This window comes from Amblyomma americanum, chromosome 4, assembly GCF_052857255.1.
Source record: "Amblyomma americanum isolate KBUSLIRL-KWMA chromosome 4, ASM5285725v1, whole genome shotgun sequence".
Classification (NCBI taxonomy): domain Eukaryota; kingdom Metazoa; phylum Arthropoda; class Arachnida; order Ixodida; family Ixodidae; genus Amblyomma; species Amblyomma americanum.
Genome location: NC_135500.1, coordinates 179803872 through 179822060, shown reverse-complemented (window position 1 = coordinate 179822060; position 18189 = coordinate 179803872). Strand labels below are relative to the sequence as shown.

At 42.9% G+C, this 18189-nt stretch overlaps 1 protein-coding gene across 1 annotated transcript in view; it reads left to right on the top strand.

Moving 5' to 3' along the window:
* LOC144128770 (cytochrome P450 3A14-like) overlaps positions 1–17876 on the top strand; it is a 42466-nt gene extending 24590 nt beyond the window's left edge. Inside the window, exons 7-14 of the mRNA XM_077662443.1 lie at positions 898–1028; positions 1397–1484; positions 8561–8627; positions 11189–11297; positions 12532–12623; positions 14059–14199; positions 15355–15517; positions 17714–17876. Coding sequence (XP_077518569.1) covers positions 898–1028; positions 1397–1484; positions 8561–8627; positions 11189–11297; positions 12532–12623; positions 14059–14199; positions 15355–15517; positions 17714–17812 — 890 coding nt within the window. The 3' untranslated portion in view covers positions 17813–17876. The remainder of the gene's footprint in view (positions 1–897; positions 1029–1396; positions 1485–8560; positions 8628–11188; positions 11298–12531; positions 12624–14058; positions 14200–15354; positions 15518–17713) is intronic.
* Positions 17877–18189: the final 313 nt, after the last annotated feature.

The window sequence follows — 18189 nt, the reverse complement described above, 5'->3', positions numbered from 1 at the left end:
CACACAAGAGACAAACAGCGAGCGACCAGACTCCTACCTTCGACTGAGGGAAAGGAGGAGGGCGGTCAAAGGAAGAGACGGAAAAAAAGAAAAAAAGGAAAAGGGGAACAAACACACACACACACACACACACACACACACACACACACACACACACACACACACACACACACACACACACACACACACACACACACACACACACACACACACACACACACACACACACACACACACACACACACACACACACACACACACACACACACACACACACACACACACACACACACACACACACACACACACACACACACACACACACACACACACACACACACACACACACACACACACACACACACACACACACACACACACACACACACACACACACACACACACACACACACACACACACACACACACACACACACACACACACACACACACACACACACACACACACACACACACACACACACACACACACACACACACACACACACACACACACACACACACACACACACACACACACACACACACACACACACACACACACACACACACACACACACACACACACGAGCGCGCGCACGCACACACACACACACGCACACACGCACACGCACGCACACACACGCACACACACACACGCACGCACGCACGCACGCACGCACATTTCACCTTAATTAACAAGGTAGCTATGTTGGTTACAGTAAATTCCGGGACAATAGTGGGCTGAAATAATCATCCATGAAAAAAGAAAGGTCGTATATTTTTAATTTCCTGAATAAGATGACCAGGCGGCAGCGCCACTTCGAAGGCATTAGTACTTACTTGAAACTTTTGCAAGAAAACAATGATGTGTTTATGTGTTTGTGTTCCTCTTAGAATGCACTACAACCTTGGGAGTGCTTATGAAGCCGCTCTACTGGCTTTCACTCATCCTAGGAGAATATTCGTTTGAAAGCGTCAATTTACAGACAGCTAAAGTTGTTCAGCTCAGAAAAAAGGACCCTAAGGTAAGTGCGACGTTCTGTTTTATGTACATGTAAATATAAAACGTTGCCCTCCAGGTAATTAAACTAAAATCTGGAAGCTCTTATTTTCAAACTATCATGCGAAGCGAACGATTTTGGTGTATATTTCAAACCCATGCCTGAGGCACACCATTCATGGTGAAAAGTTGCCGTTACCGCAAGATTTTGTCTTATATTGCTTTCTAACGGCACATTCGAATGAATTTTTGCGCGAACAACCCTTGCCCTCTTTCGGAAGCAACGTATTGCAGAGAGAAATCGGCTCGAATCAGGTGTTTTGTACCAGTTGTAGAGTGAAGCAAGTCCAATGCCCTAAAGAAAATGCAGCAAATTTGGTCTTTTCACCACAGCTCCGGAAGCCAGACATCTTGCAAAACCTCATCGACGCGGAATATATCGAGGCTGGAAATGAGGGAGGCGATAAAGAGGTCTCGAACGGTAACATCATATTACCTTTCATGTTAATAACATTTCTAAGTTTTTTCTCTCAAAAAAGTGAATTTCTAATCGATAAGTAGAAAAATACCCTAAAGAACTTGCAAAGCGCCCGTAAAAAATAATCATTGTTTTTGCGAATGACACTGAAATAAATGATTTGCATTCCCAAATTTTCTGGCGCTTGCAGCTTAGTGAGCACGGTGTCGAAGCACGTTCCATTAAGTATTTGATCGAGTGATGGCATGCTATTGCGGACACATATGTCAAGTAATGACTGCTAATAAAAAGAGTCAAAAATGACTAATTCGAAATGAAAAATAACTTTTTCTGTTGTATAATTCTTCCACGACAATTCTTCCAGAACGGACCACTTCAGAGCGCAAAATAAAACTGGTTTCTAAAATTCGGTCTAATTACGATAAACAGAGACTACGCTACCAAGTTTCTACAGGGATTAATAATTTACCGCCACGTCTTCACTTCAATTTCTCCTCAACGTGATACAATTAGAACCTTAAACGATACTTGATAAGTGGTAACATTTAATTTCCGTACGACTTATCTCGAGATTTCCTTACAGTTCTTGTGTGTCTTCTTTGAATCGTGCTGCTTTGTTGAATTAATATATATTCTGATAAGTAAATCTTGGTTGTGTTGTATGTTCTGCGAACTTTATGTAGAAAAGTGAGTGTTGCAAATCGTTTTTGTGCATCATTGCGTTACAAACTGCATATACGTCCTCTACTTCTCCTAACTTGTATTACATTAAGATAAGACGTACAAATAAGATTCTTTCAATTTTTTTGCTACTGTCTTGCAAACTGTATATCGGTGCTGAGGCCTTCGTCAGGCTAGCCAGAGTTTTTCGTGAGCTCTCCCTTTCCATCGAAATAAAAGAAAGAATTGAATTGAAATGAAAAATAAAGGTTCTGTATGTACCCTTTTTAATTGCCTGGTGTAGACAGGATTGATAAATTAGCCATTTCAACCCTTGCTTCTTTTAGCGCTGAATTGCATGGCATGCGGCAAGCCAGCAAGAGGTGGGGGGGGGGGGGGGGGGAGGGGGGTTGCGGGTATATGTCGAAAGAGCAGCAGCCGTCGTTGTAGTTTTGGCAGACGCGGCTGCTACGACATGCGTCTTTTTACCTCGAGATCTGGTTCTAAAAGATTTTATCACCGAAGTACGCTTCCGTCACTGAACCCAGCTTAGTATGCTTAGCACCAGATGGAGCCACAAATCTGGCGCGGTGCCGTGCGGTGCGGACGCTTGTTTCGGTGCTCTTCGGATTACGCGTGGTGACCGGGAGCGGACGGACAGACGACTGCAAGAGCGCCGTGACCACGACAAATAGATTAGTTCTTTCGTTTAATATTTTGAGAGTTTATATTTAGGCTATTTAGGTGAATTGCCGGCGAAATAGCAGGTCAGTAACCTGGCGGCAGGGTCTATTCTGGCCGGCAGCTATAGATTTGCACGGCTGATTTGTGAGTTAACTAGTTTAGAAAGGTAGTTACTATTTCTTTTCTAGGAGATCGGCTTTTCCAGTAGGCAGAATTTTATTTGTGCACGTGGTTGCGTGTTTTTTTTCTAGCATTTTGTGGTAGCAATAATAGAGTGCTGCTAAGATGGACAATCAACTGAAGGTTGGTTAAACGCAAGGAGTGTGAGGCGTCGGTGAATTTGAAGGAAACAATGTTCGAATCTAAAGAGGAGGCCGAAGGCGCGGATTTTATGTGCAAATGCTGCGTATTAAGTGCACGCCTGGACAGGGCTGACGAAGCGAACACCTGCCTAGCGTTACGTATGGATGCCCTAGAAAAAGAGCTACATGTAGAGACGGCAGAGAATCGGAAACTCCAAGAACAGCTTAGTCATTTGTTGGAGGAAAAAGTGGCTGACACCGCCAAGCGAAGCCACATTGGCGGACATTCCAGCGCCAGCCCCGTGGATGGGGCCTGCGCTGGCATGGACATAAGGAATTAGGCCAGGCAGGTTCAGACAGGAACAGCTACGCACATATGGTAGCTAGGAAGTCTGTTGGAGATGGAGAGAAGGGGAACAAGCTAACTCCCAGGAATGAGGTCAGTCACAGATAACAGGCAGCATAATAATTCGGAAGTTAGGATGGAGGAAGGGAACAGCCTAGTGCTTGTGGGTGGTGACTGCAATATGTGGAGGTGGAAAAGAACTATAATGGAGCCGCCTGTAAAGGGTGAAAAGCGGGTAGCAGTCGGGGCATTCCCGGGCAGGACACTGGACGCAGTACTGAGAGAGAAAAAAAGCGAACTTTCTAAGAATGTTGCAGAGCGCAATTTGGTAGTTGTAGCGGCGGAGCTCAATGATGTTTTGAATGGTGAAGCCACAAAAGTAGTGGAAAGATTAGCGGAGGGAGTTTACGATTTAAGGGCGACAGTCCAGCAAGTCCAGATCGTGGTGCGTACAGTGCCGGAGGTGCAAGGACGGAACGGAGAAGTTGCCAAGGACGCTGTGGCGGTTAATCGAGGGATAAGGAAGTTAAGCCAGGAGAAAGGCTTTGAAGTGGCAGACATAAACAGGGAAGTGCATAGGGCAAGCTTTGGCGGAGGCTTTACACGAGATGGCATCCATTCTAATGGAAGGCTAGGAGCCGAGATCGGCTGGCACCTGGCAGGCCGGGCAGTAGCTTTTTTAGGGGGTCCACTGCAGCTCGGGCGTAGGGGTAGGTAGAAGCTAAGTACAAAGTGTAACAATGGCGAATGACGCCAATAAAATGGCCAATAGGAGGTCCATGAAGAAAACTACCAAAAAGAAATTTAACACCAGGATCAGGTATATAAACATGCAAGGCGGTAGAAAGAGAGCGAAGTGGTTAGAAATAGAGCAGCAGTTAAAGGACGAAGAAGTAGGTGTATACGCGCTATGCGAGATACATCTCAGGGATCTAGAAGATTAACCGTTTATTGATAGCTATGCCCGGAAAGGGAGCAACGGAAGAACAACGGAGAGGAAGGGAGCAGGAGTAGGTATGCTGATACATCAAGGAACAAATTGGCGGAGAATAAAGTCGACTTGCAAAGAACATGTCTGGGTATCAGGTACAATTGCCGGCAAAAGGACATGACTAGGAGTAGTTTATTTAGGGACAGAGAAAAATGCAGGCAAGAAAACAAGGATCTAGTTAAGTGTATAAATTACGATATAAAGCAGTTTGGAGAAGGTGCCGATATTATTCTGCTGGTGACATGAATGACCACATTGAGGATCTGGATGGATACACAGACTATAACGGGAAGTTAATGCTTGACTTCTGTGAGCGACACAACCTAGTTATTGTAAATAGAGAAACTAAGTGTGAGGAGACGACCATTGACGAACAAGAAGACGACCATTGACTGCTGCTTAACGTCGCAGGGGATGTATAGCAAGCTCGCAATAATGGAAATAGACGAAAAGGGGAAGTACAGCCTCGGAAGTGCTCATAAGCGTATTAGTCTAAAGTTGGGAGCCCTGCTTAAAAGAGAAATGCAGGGAAATAAAAAATAGCACGCAAAATTAAATGACGAACAAAGAGCGCAAATAGCCGCCGGCATAGAGGAAGCAATAGAGAAATATCCCATGAAAAAGTGGGATTATAATCAATTATAACTACTCATTAGTACAAAAATAAAAGAAGTAAAAGAAGTAAACCGCTGGAGAAGAAAGAGGAAGTCGCGAATTTGGTGGAATAAGGAAATTAGGGAGGCCATCGAACTACGATAGTTGGCATCACGGGAATACAGAGAAGCAAGGAGGGCACAGTTATCTGAAAAGGAAATAGGCCATAAATGGGCATCTTATCAAAAAAAGAAACAGAAAGTGCAGGTCCTCGTCCAAGTTAAAGTAAAGCTGTCCTCGGATCGCTGGCTGGCTGAAGTTCGCGTTGCAACTAAAGGGGGGCCAAGAAAATTCTGGAACCATATAAGCTGGCTGGACAAAGCGCATCACAGAAAGCATGAACAGATTCACGATGCCGAGGAAAAATGTTTAGAGGGAGATGACGCTGTGAGCTACATGGCATCAGTTATAGTTGAGTCATTTAGGAAAGACGATAGTGTAATCGCCACAAATGAGAGAGCAAGGCAGGATAGCACAATAGAAAACAGCTTCGAACTGACCAATCTTAATTAGAAAAAGGCGAAAGCAAATATTTCAAAATGCACGTCCGCAGGGATAGAAAAAATTCCAATCAAGTTGATCAATGAACTTAGCCCTAGAGACAAGGAAACGCTGATAAAAGCATTGGAGGCAGTCATAAAAAATAAGCAAATTCCGCACAGCTGGAAACAGAGTGAAATGAATTTGATTTTTAAAGGAATAGGCTATTAGACGAACAAAAAATCCTTGCGACCGATTACGATAACGTCAATTATATATAGGCTGGCGATCCAGGCAGTGAAATTAAAAATGCAGTCTTAGGTAGAAAGCAATAGAATACTTGGAAAACTTCAAAATGGGTTCAGAAATGGTAGGCGCTTAGAGGAAAAGCCTGTTCCTGCTTCCTGGTGTTTAGCCTTCCTGGACATAAGCGGTGCATACGACAACGTGAACAGGGAACTCCTGTGGAACATATTAAAAGATGAAGGTATCGGTCATGAGGTAAGTGATTTTTTACAGGGAATATATCGAGAAAATGAAGTTGAAATCACATGGGAAGGAATTAAGGGTAAGGCAACTGTCGAGGTACACAAAGGATTAAGGCAAGGTTGTCCTCTATCTCCACTGCTTTTCATGCTTTATATGATAAGTAGAGAAAGAAGGCTGCAGGGAAGCAATCTGGGCTATAGGCGGAAAGGTTGTTGAGCAGCTACTGCCGGGTTTAATGTATGGGGAAGATATTGTACTGTTAGCAGATAGCCAGGAAGATTTTCAAACTCTGGTTAATTGCTTTGGAGGTGAAAGTGGTAGTCTACGTTTCAGTTTTAGCGCAACTAAGTAAGGTGTGATGATTTTCAACGATACAACTTATCAGGAGCTTACAATACAATGCCAAGAAATACCCCGAGTGGCCAAGTACAAAAATCTTGTGGTATGGGTAAACGAAGGGCAGCTGTACACGGAAAAGTACGAACAATCTCTCATAGCAAAAGGGCGAAGAGATGCTGGGATAATGAAACATAGAGCATAGTGGGGGTACAACAGGTATGAAGTACTGAGAGGTATTTGGAAAGGAATAATGATGCCGGGGCTTACTTTTGGGAATGCGGTTCTGTACTTAAGGGCAGAAGTTCAGTCGAGATTAGAAGTAAATCAGAGAGGTGTTGGAAGATTAACGCTAGGTGCACACGGGAAAACCACAAACGAGGCAGTACAGGGGGATATGGGCTGGGCATCATTCGAAGCGCGGAAAGCTCAGAGTAAAATATCATACGATGAACGCCTGATGAAATTGGATGATAACAGGTGGGCAGCTAAGGTATTTAAATACCTATACAGAAAGAACGCTGACTCACAATGGTGGAAAAGAACTTGGAAGCTAACCAGTAAGTATGCCAGACACGAGGACGGAGAAAGAAAGAGCATTAAACGAGAGGTTAAAAACGCGGAAGGTAAAAATTGGATATATTCAATGAAAAATAAGCATTGTCTAGAACTATATCAATACTGGAAAAGGCAGATCAGGAAGGAAGCGTTTTATGATAATTCAAGAGGCAGTGCCATACTCTTTGAAGCTAGGTCAGGATGTCTTAGAACGCGCAGCTATAAAAAGGAATTTAGCGAAGGAGTTGACACGTGTGCTGTGTGTGGTAAATCTGTAGAAACAAGAGAACACCTCATAATAAAGTGTGATGTTATCCATCCCGATGTCGATGCAGGCACAGTCATTCTTCTTGAGGCCCTAGGGTTTAGGGATAGCAATAGTCATGTAAATAAATCTGCGGTGGAAATTAGCAAAAAGCGATTGGAAGATTGGTGGCTCACAAGCAGAGAGGTGACATAAGGTTATACGTGTAGGAAGACGTATTTACAGAAAATGGCGAATCTTAATAACTTACAGCACAGTCAAACAGACTTAAACGAAGAAAAAAGCTGAGCATGGTGGCAACTTGCATCACCACGTTTCAAATGGGACGCTGCAACCTTCCATCCATCCATCCGTCCACTACATGTGGTGCGTCTTGTTCGTCCCTTCAAACCCAGATTGAGTTCCGTCCGATTAAGACCCAGAGAGCGTTGTAGGTAGCGCATAGCTGCGAGATAGTGGTGTTAAATTGTTGCACAGTCAGTTGTCATTACACGGTGTTATAGAATTGATCGGTTATTAGTGACTAGTAAACAGACTCAGGTCTCAAAGAATTCGGCAACTTACTAATCAAGGGTAAGCTGCATAGAGAAGGTTTTGCAGCGTTCCCGCCACTTAAAAGCTAGCACGGGAGAAAAACGGGTACTCTTCACACGCTGCACAGATTTAGACCTGGAGAATTTTATTTCCAGCGCCACTGGAAGACAACGCTCAGAAGAAAACACGATGACCTTAAAAATCGCACAATGAGTCGTGCTTGCATCACTGCACTCCGGGGCACAAAACGCATGAAAGGCACGGTACAGAGAGAAATTATTACAGTAGCGCTTTCGCATAGCTTTTTGCGGCATTTGTGAAAGCAATGATCATCATATGTAATGGTCATAGGGCACTTCTACTCAGCAACTTTCGATTGTTAACCCTGTTGATGCTGCTTGAATTCAGCTACGTTCCGAGAATAGCGATTAATACTTTTAGCAGCATTGCCGTCATTGTCACTAACAATAAGACTTTCTGAAAGAGTGAGCGTCACGCGACAAAAAAGCAGGGGACTGCATAATTTATTAGCTTAGCCGGAAAATGCAGGAGGGAGCCTTAATTAAAGGCAATTAAGCACTGCCAGGCGCGACGTGTCGATGGCGCTCAGCTTGCAATGGCAGTCGGTGGTCAAAATTGTGATGAAGTCTCTGACATTTGCCTCATCGTGTAATATAATGAATACTGAGCGAAGTTTATAGTAAACTATGAGAGTACTCATTCGAAGGGCATTTAACAAAACGAATAATTTTCTTTTGGCGCTTTGCTTTTTTGGAAAAGGTTTGAAGCGCAGAGCTCTTACCACCCAAGAAGTGATAACCAGCGCTGCTACGCTTTTCATTGCTGGGTAAGCACAACGACTTCCTTCTTATACCGGCAGTAAGGCTGGCTTTTTTTTTCTCAACGCTTACTTTTTACTTTTTTATCAGTGTCCCACACCGTTCTACACTAAGCACCTTTTCGACAGTTCTCGCAGAAATGTGTCGTTTAGCAAGCACTTTTTTGTAGCTCATAATATGCACGCTCGTTTAAATCTCAATGAGATATCGTTATAGTGCGGCAATTGGTACTTGTGAATGACTTCGGATAAAAGCAAAGCCTATGTCGTGACAGGTTTTTAAGGCTGATGCCCTGAGCGTACCGTCTTAGCTGTCAGGTCTAGAAAAGGCAGTGTCCTGCAAGTGTAACAAGAGAGACATATTTATTACTCAGGTGTCGAAGAGCTAATTAACTGCCTACTTCTCTCAGCAAACAAATAATAAATGCATAGTTAACGAAGATCAGTGCATAGTTGGTCACCTCCATCGAACATTTTCAGTGCCTCTACCGAAATGAAAATACATGCTGTAGAATATCATAGGAATTCCAAACAAACAAAAACAAACAGCCCAGCATGCCATCCTTGAGCCGATTACTCTGCTCACACACTGGAGTCAGTACACAACACAGGGTAATTTAAGTTATCACGTACTGTATTATGCTTCCCCTTCTTTGCTTAAAATATGACTAGCCTATCACGTTTCATATAAAATTCACAATTGTAATGAGGATTCGAAAAAGTTGCGTACTCGTACGTTTTGAGCTCGTCATTTATCTAGTGTTTCACCGAAGATCATCAGCAATTTTCAAAGATGGGGTTTTCAAGCTAGAAGAGCGATTTTTTCTGCATAGCACTGATAGGAGTGGAGCGTGCTAACTACAGCTAAGACGTGCTAACTAGAAGGATCTTTTACTAATAGTGAGTAGTTAAATTTTAACTGCAATTGTTAGTCTCCTTATTTACTTCGAGGTATGTAGCTCACCTTAAGTATTACCCAGATCAATGCTTAGAATTTTTAAACGCAGTTATCCTTGGCGCGGTAACCCAGCAACATTTCTCTACTTCGACGAATTACGTGAATTGCAGGGGTTGCTTCTCCTGCAAGCTCCTTGAAAGCGCATGTATTTTGGCGCGATGCGTCCCTAAATTGTTGTGCTACAGTGCCGAGTGTAAGTGCGTTTTTTTAAAATTCTAAAAACTGATATGCATATTACTTACGGGGTGCTACACGCCCTTGAACAAATAAGTAGATTAGCTGTAATAGTTTCAAAATCAGCGACTCAGTATTAGTTAACAAGCCTACTAGTTAGCTTGTCTGAGCTGGATTCGGATGGGCTGCACAACTCAAAAAAGCTATTTTTAAAAACTGCAGAACATTTTAGGGAAAATGCCTTGTATACCATCACGTACTGATTGCTCTCTCGCGTATCGGTCAGCGTCATAACGTAGGTACTTAATTGTAACAGACACTTGAAAGTGTTTGTTTTTATCCTTATATCCCGAACGCTACAGATGAGTGGAACCATTTGTATGCCAGAAATATTGCTATTGCTGTCGCATTTGTATACAAAGCAGCTGTTGAATCTTATTTCATCAGCTACTTAGAATACAGATAGGGCGGCAATAGCAATGATTGAGGCTGTGAAATGGTGAGGGTTCTGTACGTGTAAACAATCAAGTAATATATATATATATATATATATATATATATATATATATATATATATATATATATATATATATATATATATATATATATATATATATATATATATATATATATATATATATATATATATATATATATATATATATATATATATATATATATATATATATATATATATATACGTATCTTTTGCGTGTGGACCATTTCTTAGTCGGATCAGAAGAAATGTAAAAGAAAAACGCGGGATTAAAGTCACGAGTCATTCAGACAAATGTTGGTTCTAAGCAACAAGATTTGTCGGAATGAAACGAAACGGTCATATACCACACGTGTCTATCATACTAGCATCAAACATAAGGGAGAACAACAGCTGCTCAAAGTTGCTTCCCTGGGCGTTCAAACCAAAATCAATATGATGATGCATACTTCTGAATGCTTCTAAAGCCCGAATATCAAAAGATATCGCATCAATTACGCGACAGATGATCCTAGAAAATCCTTCGGAGAACATAGTTTATTCATCTAGGCGCATCCCACTTAATCGTACAAAGAAAAACCTGTTTTGAACCGAATGCGCTTACACGTCGAACGGCTTGACATGATAAAGATTATCGCTCACGATTGCAAGTATACGTAGGAGCATACGGCAACGTACAACTGCCCACTGCTACCTCCCTTATCTTTTACAGCTGTGATGTCTCCTCGCTCATGTGCACTGAGTTACATTTTTTCTTTGATCATTTTAGTACAGCGGTTTTTTCTCTTTTTTTACAAAAGCTAGAAGTTGTGCATTTAGAAAATTGTACACAGACACTAGAATAGCTCTTTGGCTACTCTATGTAGAGAGCGTATTAAGCACAACTATTGCAGGAAGAGCATGCATATTTTGAACGATAGCAACGCAAACATCGTAACGCAGGTTTGAGACGACGGCAACAGGACTGAGTTACATTATGTTCGCCCTAGCAAAGCATCCTCATATCCAAGAAAAGCTTCGGCGGGAAATCATCGACGCCGTCGGAACCAGCGTAAGTGCCTTTTGTTTCAGAACCAAGCTAATCAAAAGGCTATCTTTATAGAGCCGAGATGTCGCTACAAATTTAAAGATCACTGTACCGAGCCAAGCAAGAGCACCTTTCCTCTAGGGGGTCCGCAGCTATTAAGAAATAAAGAGTAGTGTGCTTATCTCTGTACGCAGCTCGTCGGGATATCTGCCGGCGCCCCGACTCTCCTCGCAAACAACCTGGCGGTCACAGGCGTCTTGACCAGCGTAATTTCCACCAAAATGCACCTGCGAGGAGGATTACCTAAACTAACTTAAATAGCGCGTTACGCACATAAATATTAGAATACCTTTCCAGGAAAACAACATATGAAAGAAGACCTGAAGTTTTTAGCTGCATAAGGGGGGCCACGCATTTATGGTGATGTTTATACCAAACAAACCGTCGGCTTCTTTCATATATATCTTAATATGTCCTGTTGTTTCTTACATCATGCTCCGTTTCAAAGAATGTAGTGTGATGAATTTAGTTGCATTTTGTTAATGAAGTCATGACTTGAAAAAACAAAATTTAAACATTTTTTCTGAAGTTTTCATCGACTGCAATGTTTTATTAAAAAACGGTGCTTAAGTAAAAATTCCGCTTCAATGATAATTTAACCCACCGTTTTTATTTTGAGTTTAATCAATTTCGTTCAACTTATCCTAGAGTTAACACCTCTTTTTTGGGCTAGTTGGTGCACACTTGAATTCGAGTAAAAATAGCCGAGCGGTTATGAGCACTTTGGCACTTGTCATCACAGGCTCAATCACGTCCGCAGAACGTACCAGTAACAACTTCAAACACACCCCTTAACATCCCCTCACTTCACCGACTTCTTTCGCCGCACCCTCTTTCCACCCCAATGCATCACTTGCAACACCTCCCCCCCCCCCCTTTCCCGACCTTCTACCACTACCTATTGGACACCTAAATCCTCAGCGGGCTCCTCTCATCCTCCCCCCTCCCTCCTCCTAGGAAATCGTTCTTCTGGCCAAATAGCACTAAGGCGCCCTTCCTGGAGTGGATAATTTTATTTCAATTACATTGAAGTGTTCGGCCTCCTTTTCCTATATTTGCATATTTGTAGGGAGCAAGAGGAGTTGCGCCAGAGTTGAACTTTTTCTTGAGCGTTTAGAATTTTAGAGAAATGCTCAATTTCTTGTATTTAAGTGTTTACAATACGGGAGCAAGAAAGTACTAACAATATTTTTTGTAGGGCTCCTTGGACTACGAAACCGTGATGAAGAGGCTGAAGTATTTACATTACGTAGTGGATGAATCACTACGCCTCTATCCTCCGGGCCTCACGTGAGTACTTCAAGGCAGTCTGCGATCATTCGGTAACTCGAGCTGAATGCTAGATTGACTGAGGTGTTATAGCGTGAATTGACGAGGACATGAGACAGGAAAAGCACACAACGCTATATGAGCGGTTATCGTCAAGTTCTGTAGAGCTTTGAACGAGAGGAAGTGAATGAAGTCTTCGTGTGGGGTCTGTGAGACCCTCGAAAATATAAAACATCATCTTGACTTTGCAGCCTTTGTTGTAGCCGTTTTTCATGCGGTCTGGGAAGAATTAAGACATCAAATTCTGAAGAATCTAATTCGGAAGAGTCTAGAAAAACCCAGACGATTCTACTTGAGCCCTGGAAACAACTTACCGGCTTGATTTGAAATACGTTATCCAGTAAATTACAAAAAATGCAGTTTATTGGCGGACATCCTGTCACAAAAATGAACATTTAGAAACAAGGTGCGCTACAGTTAAAAGTGTGGAAGAGCGCCTCAATCAGGGGACGGTCGCAACAGTTTTCCTCCCGAGCTGATGACCGGTCCTACTTATTTATTTTTTTTTTATTTTTTTTATTTATCAATACTGCAATCCCCTCTGGGGATTTTAGCAGGGTGGGATACAATAAATACATAATGAAAACAATAACACAGACAAAGCATATAATACAAATTAGATCCATGGAGCTTAAAACAGGACTGTATTTATTTATTTGTTTATTTAGCATTTGAAACGGCGATCATAAAAAGTTTCATTAAGTACTCGCGGAGATGAAAGTTCTGATGTGAGATGGGTGCCAACTCAAATTTTAATTAGTTTGGATGGGATTTATGACTCACATGCGACGGACACAATTATACTCAAGCACACAGCAAAACATGCGCGTCTTTTTTAGGCAGGAAATGTTCAACACATTGAGATAATGGCATTTTTTTTCTAAACTGTCGGTTTTAAGCCCTTAAAATTTCACGAGCGCATTTACTTCTAGAAGTAGGCGGGTCTGAAAAGGTGCATTTTTACGATAAACATTTGGGAAAAGATTTTTAAAGCACGTTCGAGGATTTCCATAACACCGGGTACAATTAACATTTGCTTCTTTTCTGAAATCTCGCCAGTAATATTGTGTTTTTTTTTCTGGCTGTGGGGCTTCCGCGGGCCAGTATGAAAACGGGCGTTACAAAATCACGTAAAATAGATGTTATCGCTGTCTATAAGGTTTTCAAGCTCATTATACAGTTTTTTACGCGTGTAGTGTATCTGCCACATGGTACAAGAGGCCGTTTCTTACATGCTACTTTAATTGGAAGTATTTATTGGCCAAGGGCTGCTCAAGTGAGAGTTGCAGTTTTGCGCCAGGGAGCTCTAGGAGTGTACTAAAAAAATTCTGTTCTACATATGCGGCGCCAAGCTGAGCTTCCTCTTTATTCTCACGAAATCCTTTACACTGCGCAGGTTTGTGACACGGCAGGCCAAGGAAGACTTCGAATGCAAAGGGATCAAGTTCAAGGCCGGAACTTGCTTCATGGCGGCCCAGTACCACATACAGAGAGACCCCCGATATTGGACGAAGCCTCTGGAGTTCAACCCTGACAGGTGGGGAGTGAACTGAAAACTGAAAGTAGCAGTACAGAAAAGTACTCGCAAGTAAAGAGCGCATTGTTGTTCAGATAAAACCGAATTGAAATAAATTATAAGTTTCGAAAAAGAAGAAAGCTATCTGAATACTATCGGTCTTATGATAACAAATAAAAATGTGAGGATGCAACACTTTCAGCGTAGCAGAGAAGCGCACTCAGATATTTATGTTCTCACTCAAAACGACCCCTTCGGTATTTTAACATTCCTGCTGGGTTACTGTCGGTACCGTTGCTTATGCAATCTTTACTGGCTGACGAGAGTGTTTATTAGATTTCTTCAAGATTAATGAAAAAAACAAGAAAATCACACACATATAATTGCGCCATGTAGCTGCAGTTAGGTACGGTTTCAATGTTTTTTTTTTACGTTGGGAAGCAATATGTATTCAAGACATAAGCACTCGGTTCATATACGTTGCGAAATTATTACCTCCATGAGCGATTGCACATCAGGTAACCCGTGACACCACCTACCGGTGAGGAACAGTGCCCATGGCGTTCTGGTGCTATGCATAACTTCGAAGCTTCGACTACGAGCAGCGAATAACGAAATGCTGTGAAGACAGTGAGCGACAGATGTTTTAGTAATGATACTTCTGCACCACAAAAGCAGCACTAGGCGATAAGAAGTAATCATCTGCGATGTTCCTTTGAAGAAGCGTCGCTACAAGTTGCTCGGGAGAAGTTGCAACATGGCTCGCACATTTCCTACCATTGGCACTCAAAGAAACAGCTATCTGCCATTGCAGTGACGCTACCACTCCGCCACTGCGCTGGTAGTGGTATGAGGACTAGCCGCCATCTATGAATGTTAAGTAGAGCACGATTAATTCTACATGTATGGGCATTAACCCATGGAGCTCTGAATGGTGTGCGGTTTGATGGCCAACGCGAAATAAGTTACACGAACGCACAGAACACCACAGACAATCCACCACAAACGCGCCAACGGAAAAAGCAGTAGTTCACAATGCCTTTGCATTCATAGCAAGTAAGGAGACATGAGTGCGCTAGGTAGTTTTTCGCTGCACTCTAACACTAGGGACCACTTGATGCTTGCTGACCTCTTTATTCTGCCTTGAGAAACGCTGGTGATGTGTCGCTCACGCAGGTTCGCACCTGAAAACGAAACCCCGAAGACAAAGACGGCAAACATGTCTTTCGGCGTTGGTCCTCGGAACTGCGTGGGGAAGAGAATGGCGCTGCTGAAGGTCAGGTACACCGTGGCAAGGCTGCTGCAGAAATACCGCTTCGAATTGGGCCCGTCTCAGATGGTAAGATTCGCTCGAATGTGCAGTGCACGAGTGGGAGTCTACGAGTGAAGCACCATCTTAGTCATACTCGTGCTTTATCCTACTGAGTCGCACTCTCAGCTCTTTAACCTGCACCTGTAGCTCAGCAAAGCGCATTTTCTTACGATCGGTCGCTGCAGCAATTCATCGCGGCGTATCAGTAGCCCGTTGACCTGCACTGCCATGACAACCTTGCATTCTTTTGAAAATCGCGATGGTTGTTCTGTTGATCCTATGAAGAAATAGCACGTACTATTCAATTCCCACACAGCGCGGATGCAAATCTCACGCAGGTCTAGTACCGAGGAAATATAGGAATAAAAGTAACATTTTATGGCCAAGAGTGCAACAGGAGAAAAATGGAAGTGGAACTGCTGGGGGTGGTCTGGCTAGGAAAAAAGAAACACTCCAGCTCATAAATATCTTGTAGTTGCAGGCTACCTTCGATGCGACTTTCCATATAAGTTTGTCTTCGCTAATTTAACAAGCTCAAAAGGGCTTGGCGCTCCTCGCTTTCCAGAGATACCTTCGAAAGAAAATCATAACACCCATACCAGGGTTGGCTTGCAGAAATGCCTTTGAGGTTCAGTTTTTAACGCCATAGCTTTAGAGCGTACGTTCGGCAGTGACCCTGGGGGTGTGAGAACGAAATTCCGTTCAGCGGCAACCCCTGGAATGTGAGAACGAATTTTCCTTGGTCGATGAGGATGTGACGTCACAGACTCTGGAACATATATCAAGGAGCATCACGTCATATCAAGAAAAACCACGCGACTCAGTCGAGTGGGACGTCACGCTGAAGTGAAATTCACTAAGGCATCAAATAAATTATTTGGAAGTCGTAGCAAGGTTAAAATGTCATTATAACATGTAAGAATGTCAAGGAAATAAAGTACGCTCGAAAGAAAATTGCGGCGAACTGGGATTCGAAACCAGGACATTGGGTCACAAGTCAAACATGCTACCCCCCAGCCATCGAGGCAACTTTCCTCTCATTGCATGAAAGTCAATCCCGCTGACCTGTCAAAGGCCTTAAATACACGAGGCATGTTTGGTGGACTTTGTTAGAGGGAGGCGTTGTGTTTCGTGTGGCGAATAAAAAAAAAATCAGCTGAAAATAAATTTAAAAAGGAATAAATAAAAACTTTAAAATATGAAATAAAATAAAGAACAGTCTGTGTCTGGGAAGTGATATGTCTTGTGGTGAATAAAGAAAAATAAGTGAAATTCTTAAAATGAAAAAATAAAAACGCAAAGAAATGTGAAACTAAATAAGGAACCGTCTCCGTGTTTGCGAAGTGATATGCAAGTGGGGACCGCAGGCCGCTTAAGAGACCTTTTAATACCCTTAAGGTGGAACATAAAATTTCCCCAATTTTTAATTTTCAAAAGTGAGGCACAACTGCCTAGAAGTAACAATGCAACGCTGTAGCGAGCGTAGAGAATGCACGGTGGAAGCGCGAATAATTTCGAACGTAACTTTGCGATCCGAGTAACATAGTCAGACAGAACTCAAGAAGGAAGCGACAAAGGCCCCTCGGAAGAGCTCCAGCCACTCCAGCCAATGGCGTCGACGGATTCTCCCCCTTGACTGAATCTCCCCCTCTCCTCCTGGACCCATTCTTTTTGATCTGCTAGCGTGATATAGCAGGGGGTGGCAGGTGAAAAGGGCATAGCCAGGGCTTAATTGGGTTAACCGCTGCGTCATGATAATCTATCAACGTCATTGACTGGAGGCTGTCATCTGCCGCTTCGTTTCTGAGTTGTATCCCACTATAGATTTGCACTGGCGCAGCGTCGCCAACGAGTCTGACAATATGTACAGGCATGGATCGCGAAAGTATGCAGTGCGATGGTCTTCCTGCTTGGCTGAAAAACTGCAGATAAAACATGTCATTAGGTGACCCGCGATTTTACCTTCACCTCATCGTCTTTCTGCAATCTGTGTGTCTTCAGGATGACGATTATCCCACCTTTTCAAAAGTGACAGGAAAAGTGGCTTCCTTAATATTCGTAAGGCGAAGACGGCGTGCACAACGCTTGCTGTAGTCAAATGATGCATATTAGAAACTGGGATACAGAAATGAGTTCGCAGTTCGCACTGTTGTCGTCGCCTTGCGCAATGTCCTGGCGAGACTGCATAATTGATGTGTTGCGTTTTCTGCGGTTCATTCGCAGGGGTCCATGGAAATTAGCCAGTACGCGATGGTGTCCACGCCTTCGAGAGGTCCCTGGATTTTAATTCACAGTTTGGCGGAAGTGTGCCGTGGAACGTGATGGGCTCATTTTGTTTTGTAAATAGTCCAATAAATAAATATTGTTCCAGAATATGCCTTTCACAGAAGTCGTGTGACACTCAGTACCCATCGGAGTGAGCATGTGTGAGATGTGTAGCAAAAAAGGTGATCGCAATCGTCTATTTTTATTAGGCGATAGCTTAAGGAGCTCACGAATGGTAGTGCAACTTTTCCTAAAGATATCTCGCACTAAAAGAAATTATCGGATACAACCACATCGTCGCCATACGACAACGCGCTCATTGCGGTCACGGGTGCCTCTTTTCTCAACGTATGAAAATATAGTATAGTGATGGAAAAAAGCCTCACGAGATGAGATGCGGGGACAAGAAATTGTTGCCTCGCTATCACGTGGGA